We start from the raw sequence: 14,397 nt of genomic DNA, 5'->3' as shown, positions 1-14,397 counted from the left end.
ATTAGGCTTTGCGCAGCATGATGAGTTATTCTGTTTTCTGCGTCCGTTATGACCTCACCTTGGCGACGCCCTCCATTCTCAACGTTCTCAACGTTCTCGACGCCTGTCTTGACAGATGGAGAGCTGTACGCGGGAGTTTACATCGATTTCATGGGAACCGACTCGGCCATCTTCCGTACGCTGGGGAAGCAGACCGCCATGAGAACCGATCAGTACAACTCCAGATGGTTGAACGGTAAATGTCTCCACGCCACGTTTGTTCTGCCGCCAGGGCTAATTTCACAAATTGTTTCCCTCTGGTCATCACGGTGGAGCAGCGGTTATCAGCTAGGGCTCGCTGTCGGGAGGTTCTGGGTTCGAATCTGGGCTCAGGAACACCTTCAGATCATTTATAATACAGTGGACAGTGACCAGACTTAAGAGCTTGTCAAGCTTTTTTTTTTTTAATTTGTGGCCTGCAGGTAATTTAAGTCAAAATTACAATTGCGTGCGGAGAATTTAAAACACCCGCATAGTTTTTTTTCTAGCTTTCCGTACAACAGAAAACACCCGCGAGGGCACATTTAAGATTAGCCTAAATACTAACAGTAATTCAAACCATAACGCATAAAAAACCTTGCAGGCATGTATTCTTTATCTTCTACAAAGAACAACTGATATTACTATCTGCTATCTTAAGATAAAATGAGAAACCCCACAGTTGCAAAACTTAACAATTAGCATTGATGAGGCAGTTTTGTTTACCTAATTTAGCATTTCTGAACACTACCTGGGCTGAAATCCATAAAGACCGATCATATTGAAATTCAGACATTATTATTCTTGATTGCATGCAAAGAAAAAAAGAAAAAAAATGAAATATTAATCTATATTTCATGCAACACACTTATTTATTTATTTAATTGTTGTGTTTGTATTCTCACCCTCTTGCTACTGTGACAGTGAAATTTCCCAAATACGGGATGAATAAAGTTATCTAATCTAATCTAAACTAACCTGATGTAATCTAACTTGATGTAATCTAATCTGATGTAATTTAATTTGATGTAATCTAACCTGATGTAATCTAATTTGATGTAATCTAACTTGATGTAATCTAACCTGATGTAATCTAACTTGATGTAATCTAATTTGACCTAATGTAATTTGACCTAATCTAACTTGACGTAATCTAACCTGACGTAATCTAACCTGACGTAATCTAACCTGACGTAATCTAACTTGACGTAATCTAACCTGACGTAATCTAACCCGACGTAACCTAACCTAATGTAATCTATTACTTATTAACTGTCTAATATCTTAACATACAACAGGAAAAACATATTTGCATGTTCAACAGACATTTTAATTACCCTATAAGTAATATCTGAACACTAAAAGTTCATAAAACCTGTAGACACGCCAAAAATACTCACTCGCATACTTTCTTTATCCTCTGCAAAAAGCAGCTAGGACCTCAATTTTTGTGACAATTCAAGTTCATTTCATGAAAATAAGTCAAATGAGATCCCAATTTAAATGTTTTTTTCTTGTGTTCCCCCGAAATAGTTTCCTAAAACCAAAACAAAATTCAATTCCTGCACTTCAAAATCGTGAGTCAGACATCCGAACCGCGTAACTCAATACTCATCCTTGTTGTCCAATCAAAACAACATATCGCCAAATATTGCTTCCCAAAATAACCGTTTTTGTTTCAAAAATTGGCAAACAATCCCACAATATTTAGACTTGTTTTTGCAGACAACAATGACATGTCATTACCTCGAGTTATCCAGAGGTAAGTTCGAAAATAGCTCGCTTTTTACATTCGGGTTGGTGGGCGGGGCAACTTCTCCTGGGTGTCCAAGTAAGTGGATCAGTGTAAATGTATACCCTAAAGCCATTTTTTGCCACTGCTGGGTTGGGATGGATTGCTTTTTTAAGGTGCAGCAGAAGGAATTTTTTTTTTTTTAGCCCTAAGTCATCACACGAAGACTTATTGCGGCCAGATCGCGTGTTTTAACGGCAACCCAAACCTCAACACTCCCACCTTTGGACCAATAAATTCTTTTTCTGGGCTCCGCTTTTGGGTTTGGTCAGTTTCTTGCCAGCTGTCTCCTGGTTACCATCATCTCATTATTATTGTAAGTCAAAGCAAAGCGACCGATTGGCTTTCACCTCCAGTTCGAAACGCTTGCGGTATCAGATGTCCTATCGAATCCAGCCATTTTCCTTCACACGTTTTTTTTCCATAACTTCCTTTTTAATAACTCGATACTCTATCATGGAAAGGTTATGAACTCTATATACCTGTCAATTTATACGGTTTTCCCGTATTTTATACGTTTTTTGATCATTTCAAATTGTGTACAGGTGTCAAAGTGGCGGCCCGGGGGCCAAATCTGGCCCGCCACATCATGAGTGCCGAATTTCTGTTTTCGGATCAAATTCAAAATAAAGAATATAGATGTGTATTATATTTCCTGATTTTCCACTTTTTTAAATCAATAATTGCATTTTTTAATACAAGTTCAAAAAGCATTTCATCTAAAAATATCTAAAAATATTTTCTGTTTTCCACTTTAATATTGAACATAACTTTAAAAAGATGTGGCGGGCCAGATTTGGCCCCCGGGCCGCCACTTTGGCACATGTGTTCTAGAGCTATGAAAAAAAATTATTCAGGGTTTTGATCTAGTTCTTTTAATCCAATGTTTTTTTTTAATCGCTTAATAAGGGGAATTGCAATAATTAATAAGGGGAGCAATTGGCCAAAGTTATCTTCCTTTGCGTGAGGTCATTATTACTGTTGTTTTGGTCTTGATCAAGGCGATTCATGTTTCTTTTTGTTTTGTTTTCCTAGACCCTACTTTCATCCATGCACACCTCATCCCCGACAGTGCCGAGAAGAATGACGACAAACTTTACTTCTTCTTCCGTGAGAAGGCCACGGAGATGGGCCAGAGTCCAATGACGCAGTCCAGAATCGGGAGGATATGCTTGGTGAGTTCAGTGTCAGTCAAAGTACACGCATAGCCATTTCTAACCAATCAGGGAGTCACTTGGCGTCTAAATCAGACTTGAGCTTTCTGTTGTATGGTTTATTTGAAGCCAAAAATAGAAAATAGTAGAGTCGGGGGCTGTTTGCCATAGTTGTGAGACCTGTAGAGGACGGTGTACCCTATCGACTAATTTATTTTATCGTGATAACAATTTTAGTATTGTTCCACATATAAGGCGCACTGGATTATAAGGCGCCCTGTCTATTTTGGAGAAAATTTAAGACTTAAGTGCGCCTTATAGTTGTGAAAATATGGTGGTTACTAGCCATAATGGAAACCCAGGTATTCAGGACTTTGCCTACTTCATTAAAATAAGCCCATAGTTTGTAGTGAGTTTCCCACTTTGGTAAATCAAATTCACATTAGTCTGTTGTCTGTTTCTTCGTTTCTCTGAGGGAAAATTCCATTTGATCATCAATAACGACCAGTCTGTTTTGAACTGTCGGTATAGAAAAGCAAAGTGTGCTGTTAGCTTTCACACTTTACTTTGGAAAGCGTTTTGTTGTTTCAGTTCCGCTTGAACCAGATGGAAATTTACTTTCGCGCACATCTTGCATCCAGAAGCGATAACCGAGTGACGTTACGCTCGTATCTGTCCAAAAATGGTCGATTAGCGATGTTGTTGGCGGCACGTTCAAAAGGCTCTTCGTGGACAGCCGTCAACTTACGCTACGCACTGAACGCCGCTTTGATTAAACACTCGTGAGAAGCCGTTTCGTTTCCCTTTAAAGGCAACGAGATCATAAAACTAAGTCCTCCTTTTGTGCAAATCATCCCGACAACGCGAAAGGCGTGAACAGGGTTCATCGTTTCCAGCTCGTGAATCATTTCCATTCCCTACCTCAGTAGTAAAAGTTGGCCGACCTCCCTCGCGCACTCGGGGTTGAAACGCCGAGCCGGGACGGCTTCCACGCAGCTGCGAGTTATCCGCGGAAACGCTACGTTCCGATGGCTAACACGCACGTCTTTCGTCCCATACAGAACGACGACGGTGGACACTGCTGCCTGGTGAACAAGTGGAGCACGTTTCTGAAGGCCCGTCTCATCTGTTCGGTGGCCGGAGCCGACGGCGTCGAGACGCACTTTGACGAGCTCAGTGAGTCCACGCGCCATGTGCCATTGGTGTCAATCGGGGTCGGCAAACTCGGTTTGGTTCTCGTGTGGCTCGGAATACTTTATTTTTGGCCCAAAAAGTTCTTATCTCATCTCATTTACTGAACCGCTTTATCCTCACTTGGGTCGTGGGGGGGTGCTGGAGCCTATCCCAGCTGAGTCCGGGCCAGAGGCGGGTGACACCCTGAATTGGTGGTGAGCCAATCGCAGGGCACAAGGAGACAAACAATCATTCACACACATTTTTTTTTTTACACTTTAAATTTAGAGTGCTGACAAGTCATTACGGTAAATTTTGGATCAATTTTTGTTGATTTTGAGGGACTTTTGGGGATGCTTCTTGTTTGTTTGTCAGTTCTTGCTAATTTGGGGACGTTCCCAGATTACATTGTGTTGATTTGGGGTATTTTAAGGTTTTCTATAAACTGGGATTGTGGGTAGAAAATAATGAAAAATGCAGTACCGTATTTTGCTGTTTAATATACCCCCCATTTAATATACCTGGGTATATTAAACAGCAGGGGTATATTAAATGGCGCACAAACGGGAAGGTACGATCCACTACGCACTCTTTATGCGTGACGGGGTGCATCAACATTTTGCAGACTAAAACTACTTAGTGTTCAGGTTAAGACAACTTACTGCTGAACAAAGTCTGACTTGGAATTTTAATGAACTTAAGTATCTATAATTATGCCCCCATGAACACCATACGGATCTTGCCAAAAAAGCTGAGTTGCCGTTTAATATACCCGGGTATATTAAACGGCGGGGGTATATTAAATGGGAGGCTCAAAAAAGCAAAAATCATTTAATATACCCGGGTATATTAAACAGCAAAATACGGTAGTGCACAAAACTCACAAACTTCCAGTTTTGCGCTCTTGTCCAAAAAAATGAAAACACATAAATCTGTACGTACAGTAGGAATGAGCTACAAACAACCCCCCTAGCAGGCCGGATTGGACACACTAGTGGGCCACTTCCGGCCCACGAGCCGCATGTTTGATATTAAGTGAAAATGTGTCAAAAACCAAAAAAAAGCTCCGCCCACATCAAAACACGAGTCCCGAATCATACGCTAAGAGTATATTGATTCGTCCCCTTGACTCAATAGAAAAACTGTCCACAAAAAGTTCGAACTCGTAACCACAACAGTGCGAAAACAAAGACCACCAATCTTCGCACATCTTCACAAATATGCCGTCGTCTTCGTTTTTTTGAGCGATCACATGTTAAACCTCGCCCGGAAAGACAAGACGCAAATTCGAATACAAGTACTATAGCGAGTCATCAAGATAATGAGCAGCTGGGATCTGAGCGGCACCCCCGTGGATCATCTCGGCCTGTCCGTTATTCACATGACTGACGGGATTAGAGAGGGATTTGTGCTATCCTTGAAGTCGTACCCGCTGGTGATGTGAATCCTTCACGTGTACTTAGACTAGGGGGCTAAATTTACCAGAAAATACGTCCTGACATGCAGCCGCCGTAAGTAAGGTCATGCAAGGTCATACATTACTCTGTATACTCAATATATTTATGTATTTTTTCAGTTGAAATACATTCACAATATTCATTCGTTTTCAACACCGCTTATCCCGGTCTGTACGGCGGGGCGCTGGAGCTCAGCCCAGCTAACTTGGGGACAAATTAACTATTGGAAAAACTGAATTTTTTTGAAAAGCATTAAAAATGAGATCATTTAGAGCTTTATTTTTGGGGAATGCCACTCGGAAAAAAAGGTCACAAAATGTCAAAATTCTCTTTACCTACGATTAAATCAGATTTTTTATTTTTTTTGTCTTGTGTCTTACACAACATATTCCTATTTTTCAACTTATACTAGTTTTTCCCGTTTTTTTATGTTTTTTGATCATTTCAAATTGCACACGCCGTATTTCAACTTTTGTATGGGATTTTTTTAAGTACGTTTTTTTGTAAAAACCCATCTCAATATAGCGTATCAGCAAGCAATGTAGCCAGACAGTCAATTCAGTGTTATTAAACAAGTACATCTGATCCAAAACATTGTAGCCCGTCAGATTGACATCTGATACGTCGAGGAAGATCACACAGGTCAGAGACGAGGTTTATTTTTCTTTGCGCTTTGCTAAAGGCAATTACTGTCCTTCACAGGTCAAGGCCAGTGAAACAAAACAAGTGGAATACCCCTCGTTTTACCTTCTATTGTTGAAGCCCGTTAACGAGACATTTACATTCCGCTCCACCTGTCAAACTTTATGGATTTCACGTTTTTTCTGGCCGTTTTGGGGGGGTTTTGCCTTGCATTTACTCTCATTAAATCCATCAGTGGGGGGGGATCGAGGACTCGCGAGTCTGGAGCCTGCAGTCATGTTGGATGCATATGGCTCCTATTAAAGGCGTGTTTCGACAGACCATCTATGTTTTACTTTTATTCCCTGACGACACGCCGGAACTGTAGTTTTAGTGTCCGATGAGTTTGGATTCGGGATCTTATGGTGGTTCTGGTGACCTTTGACTCTTAAATGACGGCGTGTGTCATGACGCGAGAATTGAGGAACCGAAACAAGTGTTGCAGGTCGTATTGGGATGCGTTTTGAAGGGTGGAAATGTATCATTATTTGTCAATGTTTCCCCCAAATGCTTTATTCATGTCTGTTTAAAATTGCTTCCTCACCCCCCCAAAATGGTAGCAGCCAGTGGAAAGTCCGAAAATTCATCTCCCTCGAAGCTGGTTTAAGTTAACAGCGTGAAATTTGTTAGGCAGGCATATCATGAGTAGACCCTTAAAACGTCTCAAGGAGTCGTGGCTGGAAATGAACAGGAAGTGTGCCATTTTGACTCCAAGCGCCGACTTCAACGTCAATTTGTCAGTTTCCAAGAGTCCGCCAAGGACAGATTCATGTAAACACACTACTTAACAACTTAAAATTATGAATTTTAATAGCTTAACATTTTAGGGGCCTATGATGTAAAATAAAGAAATACATTTCTTTAAACTCATGAAACAGCGCGTTAGAATTCAAGGGGTACTATAATATTATACTATAATATAAGAATATAATATAATATACTCTAATATAATATACTCTAATATAATATAATGTAATGTATAGTATAGTATAAAAACTATAATATAGTGTAAAACAGTACAGTACTATAGTATAAAAACTATAGTATGGTATAGTATAGTATAAAAACTATAATATTACAGTACAGTATAATATAATATAGTATAAAAACTATAATATTACAGTATAGTATAATATAGTATAGTATAAAAACTATAATATTATAGTATAGTATAATATAATATAGTATAGTATAGTAGAAAAACTATTATAGTATAGTAGTATAATATAATATAGTATAGTATAAAAACTATAATATTATAGTATAGTATAAAAACTTTAATATTATAGTATAGTATAAAAACTATAATATTATAGTATAGTATAAAAACTATAATATTATAGTATAGTATAAAAAATATAATATTATAGTATAGTATAAAAACTATAATATTATAGTATAGTATAAAAACTAATATAGTATAGTATAAAAAATATCATATAGTATAGTATAAAAAATATCATATTATAGTATAGTATAAAAAATGTAATATTATACTATAATACAAGAGGTACCGTTGTATTTACTTAAACTGAAGTCCGTTTTAAGTTAAATATTTACTTTAAATGACTTAACTGGAGTCCGCTATATATACTTAAGCATCAAATATTGAGTTAAAACCGTCAATTTATCTTTACTGGGGTTTTTGGTAGGCTCGTCAATTGTACGTAGACCTTCAAAAAAAGTCTTTTAATGCCCCAAAATGCTCAGAAAAACATGATTCTTTTCTGTTTCAACTTCCCATTTCACTACCTAATCATTTCCTACGACTTTATTTGCTTTTCCAGGGGATGTTTACATCCAGCCGACACAAGACACCAAAAATCCCGTCATCTACGGAGTCTTTTCAGTTTCTGGGTGAGTCTCCCCACTTCTTTGGCAGAATTGTAAAATGTCAACCCGCCGCCGGACGGCGCTTTGGTCTCGGCGTCCGTTTGTAGCTTTCCCCCCGTCGTGTGCGGTGCCCTCTGTCATTAACTCGCCACTCAATGGTTTGACCCCCCCACCCCCGGACCCCTCCTCCATCCAGATCTGTGTTCAAAGGCTCGGCGGTGTGCGTCTACTCAATGGCAGACATCCGTATGGTCTTCAATGGTCCTTTTGCCCACAAGGAAGGACCCAATTACCAGTGGGTGGCCTACACGGGCAAGATCCCCTACCCCAGACCTGGCACTGTGAGTGATGAATACATGAATATTAAAAGCACGGTGTATGAACGTATGAATATGATCAGGGAAGAGAGTATGACTTAGAACACGTAAGCTTTAAAATGTATCAAATTAGATTTTTACTAGGCAATTTTTCACCTTTTATTTACTCACAAATGGACGTCTATTGCCGTCAATGTTACTGAAACATAATCAGCTGGGATTGGCTTACATTCCTCCCTGAAAAAAACTGGTTGAATTTTTTTGTATGTCCCAGTTCAGTTATAAAAAAGATGTTTTCTGGCTCTGAGGCTCCCCCTTGAGTTCTAAATGAGTAAATACATTGTTTTCTAAAGGTTGGAAGGCTATTTCTTATTTTAAAAAAAATAAAATAATTTCACTCATGCATAAACAGGAACAAAATATGTTTGCATTTTCAAAAATTAATGGAAAAATGTTTGAATTTATTTATTATTATTTTTGCCTGGTATGTGTGCAATTATATTCCATATTTTGTTACTCATTGTAAAATTTTAACAAACACAAACGGCACTTTATAGAAATATTCCCGAAAAGACATTTTTGTGCATTGTGCGATCATATTCCATATTTTGTTACTCATTGTAAAATTTTAACAAACACGAACGGCACTTTATAGAAATATTCCCGAAAAGACATTTTTGTGCATTTTCATTCATAATTTTTCATAGATTTGAATCCGCATGTTAAAAAAAGATGTCATTTGTGATCACAGTGTCCCGGCGGAACCTTCACCCCCAACATGAAATCCACCAAGGATTACCCCGACGAGGTCATCAACTTCATGAGGAACCACCCCACCATGCACAACGCCGTGTACCCGGTACACAAGCGTCCCCTGGTGGTCCGCACCAACGTGGACTACGAATTCACCACCATCGCCGTCGACCAAGTGACGGCCGCCGACGGAAGTTACGAAGTCCTCTTCTTGGGAACGGGTCAGTAAAAACCAAAAAAATCAATGTCAAAATCTGATGCGCGCTTCCAAAACTGAATCGTCATCACCTGCTGTTAGATCGCGGATCGGTGCAGAAGGTGATCGTCTTGCCTCGCGACGACCTTCAGACCGAAGAGCTGGTTTTGGAAGAAGTGGAGGTCTTTAAGGTTTGTCGGCCCAAATTGGGCTTTTGATTGGTCATTCGAGACAGGAAGATCAATTTTAATCAATGTTAAGACCAACCGTATGTACATGTATGTATATGTATATTTATATACCTATATATGTATGTGTATGTATATGTATGTGTATGTATATATAGGTATATATATGTATGTGTATGTATGTGTATGTTTATGTATATGTATATCTATATTTGCATGTATATGTACATTTATATATATGCATGTATATGTACATTTATATATATGCATGTATATGTACATTTATATATATATATGCATGTATATGTACATTTATATATATGCATGTATATGTACATTTATATATATGCATGTATATGTACATTTATATATATGCATCATGCATATATATAAATGTACATATACATGCATATATATAAATGTACATATACATGCATAATGCATGTATATGTACATTTATATATATGCATGTATATGTACATTTATATATATGCATGTATATGTACATCTATATATATGCATGTATATGTACATTTATATATATGCATGTATATGTACATTTATATATATGCATGTATATGTACATTTATATATATGCATGTATATGTACATTTATATATATGCATGTATATGTACATTTATATATATGCATGTATATGTACATTTATATATATGCATCATGCATATATATAAATGTACATATACATGCATATATATAAATGTACATATACATGCATAATGCATGTATATGTACATTTATATATATGCATGTATATGTACATTTATATATATGCATGTATATGTACATTTATATATATGCATGTATATGTACATTTATATATATGCATGTATATGTACATTTATATATATGCATGTATATGTACATTTATATATATGCATGTATATGTACATTTATATATATGCATGTATATGTACATTTATATATATGCATGTATATGTACATTTATATATATGCATGTATATGTACATTTATATATATGCATGTATATGTACATTTATATATATGCATGTATATGTACATTTATATATATGCATGTATATGTACATTTATATATATGCATGTATATGTACATTTATATATATGCATGTATATGTACATTTATATATATGCATGTATATGTACATTTATATATATGCATGTATATGTACATTTATATATATGCATGTATATGTACATTTATATATATGCATGTATATGTACATTTATATATATGCATGTATATGTACATTTATATATATGCATGTATATGTACATTTATATATATGCATGTATATGTACATTTATATATATGCATGTATATGTACATTTATATATATGCATGTATATGTACATTTATATATATGCATGTATATGTACATTTATATATATGCATGTATATGTACATTTATATATATGCATGTATATGTACATTTATATATATGCATGTATATGTACATTTATATATATGCATGTATATGTACATTATATATATGCATGTATATGTACATTTATATATATGCATGTATATTTATATATTTATTTACTTAACCATGCAAACATAATAAACCTTGCAGGCATATATTCTTTATCTTCTACAAAGAACAACTAATATTACTATCTGCTATCTTCAGATAAAATGAGAAACCCCACAGTTGCTATAGCTAACAATTAGCATCGATGAGGCAGTTTTGTTTCCCTAATTTATCATTTCTGAACACTACCTGTGCTGAAATCCACAAAGATATATATATATATATATATATATATATATATATATATATATATATATATATATATATACACGTATATATAAGTATATATACGTATATATATACACTTATATCTATATCTGTGTGTGTATGTATGTATATATATATGTATATGTATATATATATATATATATATATATATAAATAATCTTTCATGCAACGCGCTTATTTATTTATTTAATTATTTATCACCTATTAATTTATGTCTAAAATGTGTTTTTCTGTGTCTGTATTCTCACCCTCTTGCCACTGTGACAATGAAATTTCCCGAATACGGGATGAATAAAGTAATCTAATCTAATCTAATTTGGATTGGGCAGGTTCCCACGTCGATCACGACCATGAAGATCTCATCCAAGCGAGTAAGTTGGGGAAACATCTCGTGAGGGTTGAGCGCTTTGCGAGCCGTGGGACTGAATTAGTGTTTTTCTGCTTCAACAGCAACAACTGTACGTGGCCTCGGTCCTCGGCGTGACCCATTTGGCTCTTCACCGCTGTGACGTTTACGGCGAGGTGTGTGCCGACTGCTGCCTGGCCCGAGACCCGTACTGTGCTTGGGATGGAAAGTCTTGCTCTCGATATTCGGCGTCGCAGAAGAGGTAGGTGCTTTGTTGTCATATAAGATGAAGAAAATGTATGTTTTCTTTTTGGTTTTAATGTGCCACGAAATGGAAACCATGACCCAAAAAAATAAAATCTCTGCTCTAATGTCATTCAAACAAATTTGGACCTCAAATATAGGCATTAGGGAACGCCCACTTTCTTCAGTCATTCTGGTTGTGACATCACACCCAACATCATTTTAGACTGAAGTTGCATTTGTCCGGTTTACTATCACTTAATAAGGGGAATTGCAATCATTAATTAGGGGAGAGATTGGCCGAGGTTGACAAAATTAATTTATGAAATTAATTGGTTCCAAGACTTTTTGAACATTTCGTAAGTAGAAGTGTACTTTATATGTAAATTCTCTAATTCGTTCCACGGTCCTCACACAACTACCAACTAAACCCTTTAAAATTGGTAAAAGTTTAAGTCAATTTTTATGAAAGACCTGAGGAAACACAAAAATGAGAGAAAATTATAAGCAAATTATTTATTAATGTCTTAAAATAAATAAAGCATATGAAAATGTGCCCTGCGCCGCTGAAATATCTCCCTCCACGGCCATTATAGATATAATACCCGTGTTTCTAATACCCAAGACCCCGTTCTACTAGGGCCGAAAGCCGTCCACTTTGTAGTACATTTTAGACTTTTACGTGTGCCCTATGTGTGTGTGAAAATATGTGCCACGTTGCTTTTGTAGTTTTTAATCCCTTAATAAGGGGAATTCAAAATGAATAACAGATAAGGAAATGCATTTACTTTTTGGGGGGTTTCGTAACTTGGATTTTTTCGTATCTAGTCATTCATTTGCATATAAAAAATGTCATAACCTGAAACTTTCGTAGGTAGAGGTTTGACTGTATGTGAAATTGACAATAGAAATTGAGTTACGTGCTTCGTCATGCAACAAATTGAACTCATAAGTCAATGTTAAAAGGATTCTTTGACGCTTACAGACGCAGCCGTCGTCAGGACGTCAAGTACGGCAACCCCATCCGCCAATGCAGAGGTTATAATTCCAACGGTGAGTGGAAACTTGACTTTTCGCTTGCCTAACTCATCACAAATGACCCACTTGTTTACATTGTGTGAAATCGGGGCCTGTTTACTTGTGTACACCAGCCCAGGGTGTCTTTTTAAACAAGTGTACGTAGACCCAAAAAAGCTGAGCGACCTCAATTCACTCATGCGTTCATTCAAAATGGCAAGCTCACCAAATAAGACAGATTATTGTGGACAGGAAATGAATCCAAACATAGCCGCGGTGTGCCCGTTTATGCGTTTCGAAAGGAATGATTTATTGACATGTTGGAAACATTTGACCAGTGGGAAGCCAGAAATATCGCCAGCAGTTTCGAGAAATAATTTCTAGTTGTTCATATTTTGTTGGTTTGTTTTACAGCCAATAAGAATACTCTGGAGACCGTTCAGTACGGTGTGGAAGGCAGTACGACGTTTTTGGAGTGCCAGGCTAGGTCTCCCCATGTTTCTCTCAAGTGGCATCTTCAGAAAGAAAACAGCGACAGGAGGAAAGAGGTGATTTTAAAAAAGAATATTTATTATTGGTTCGTGTGGCAGGATTTATATTTCTGGAATACACAAAGTAAAATTAGCATTTGAAAATTCTATGATTCAGTGACAACGCAAAAAAAGTGATTTAAGATATTAAATACCAGTTTGAATATTACATGAAATTCTCTACTTCCCTTCAAAATGGTTTATATTTATCTAATTGGAAATATGAATAACTGGCCATTGTTTGATATATATATATATATATAAATACATAAAGTAGGAGTTTCAATCAGTGAAATGTATAATTTGTTCTGTAAGATTTTCTTTTGACTTTCCTTGTTGACCATCATATTTTTTTTAACAATTTTGATTCCTTTAAGGCACATGTGTCAAAGTGGCGGCTCGGGGGCCAAATCTGGCCCACCGCATCATTTTGTGTGGCCCGGGAAAGTAAATCATGACTGTTTTAGGATCAAATTTAAATGAAGAGTATAGATGTATATTACATTTCCTGATTTTCCCCCTTTTTAAATCAATAATTGTCATTTTTTAAATCCATTTTTCCTGTTTTTAGTTCAAAAATCATTTTGTAAAATCTAAAAATATATTTAAAAAAAAGCTAAAATAAACATTGTTTTAGATCTATAAAAAACTGAATATTCAGGGCTTTTAAACCAGTTCTTTTAATCCATTTATTTAAAAAATCTAAATATTATATCTAAAATGGTCCGGCCCATGTGAAATCAAGTTGACGTTAAAGCGGCCCGTGAACCGATTTAATTTCAATCAATGGGGGCCGGTTGGTTCCCGTGATGAGTGCAACACTTGGATAACAAAGGCAATGATTTCATATCACATTTTAAGAGATTTCAAGGCCATTTCTTGAACAAAACTATACACAAACTCCTCCCACCAAGCATGCGTTTCATATTTTCCACCAA

General features: G+C 36.4%; 1 protein-coding gene across 3 annotated transcripts in view; it reads left to right on the top strand.

The window, feature by feature from the left end:
* Positions 1–14,397, top strand: part of LOC144075178 (semaphorin-3F-like) — a 91,881-nt gene that overhangs the window by 75,861 nt on the left and 1,623 nt on the right. For all 3 annotated transcript variants that reach the window (XM_077601986.1, XM_077601987.1, XM_077601984.1), the window contains 11 exons: positions 116–235; positions 2,846–2,985; positions 4,026–4,140; positions 8,063–8,132; positions 8,305–8,449; positions 9,177–9,399; positions 9,477–9,565; positions 11,653–11,694; positions 11,774–11,931; positions 12,898–12,965; positions 13,344–13,477. In XM_077601986.1, the coding sequence (XP_077458112.1) occupies positions 116–235; positions 2,846–2,985; positions 4,026–4,140; positions 8,063–8,132; positions 8,305–8,449; positions 9,177–9,399; positions 9,477–9,565; positions 11,653–11,694; positions 11,774–11,931; positions 12,898–12,965; positions 13,344–13,477 (1,304 nt within the window). The remainder of the gene's footprint in view (positions 1–115; positions 236–2,845; positions 2,986–4,025; positions 4,141–8,062; positions 8,133–8,304; positions 8,450–9,176; positions 9,400–9,476; positions 9,566–11,652; positions 11,695–11,773; positions 11,932–12,897; positions 12,966–13,343; positions 13,478–14,397) is intronic.

This window comes from Stigmatopora argus, chromosome 6 (genome assembly GCF_051989625.1).
Source record: "Stigmatopora argus isolate UIUO_Sarg chromosome 6, RoL_Sarg_1.0, whole genome shotgun sequence".
Taxonomy (NCBI): Eukaryota; Metazoa; Chordata; class Actinopteri; order Syngnathiformes; family Syngnathidae; genus Stigmatopora; species Stigmatopora argus.
This window is presented reverse-complemented; position numbering and strand designations above follow the sequence as displayed.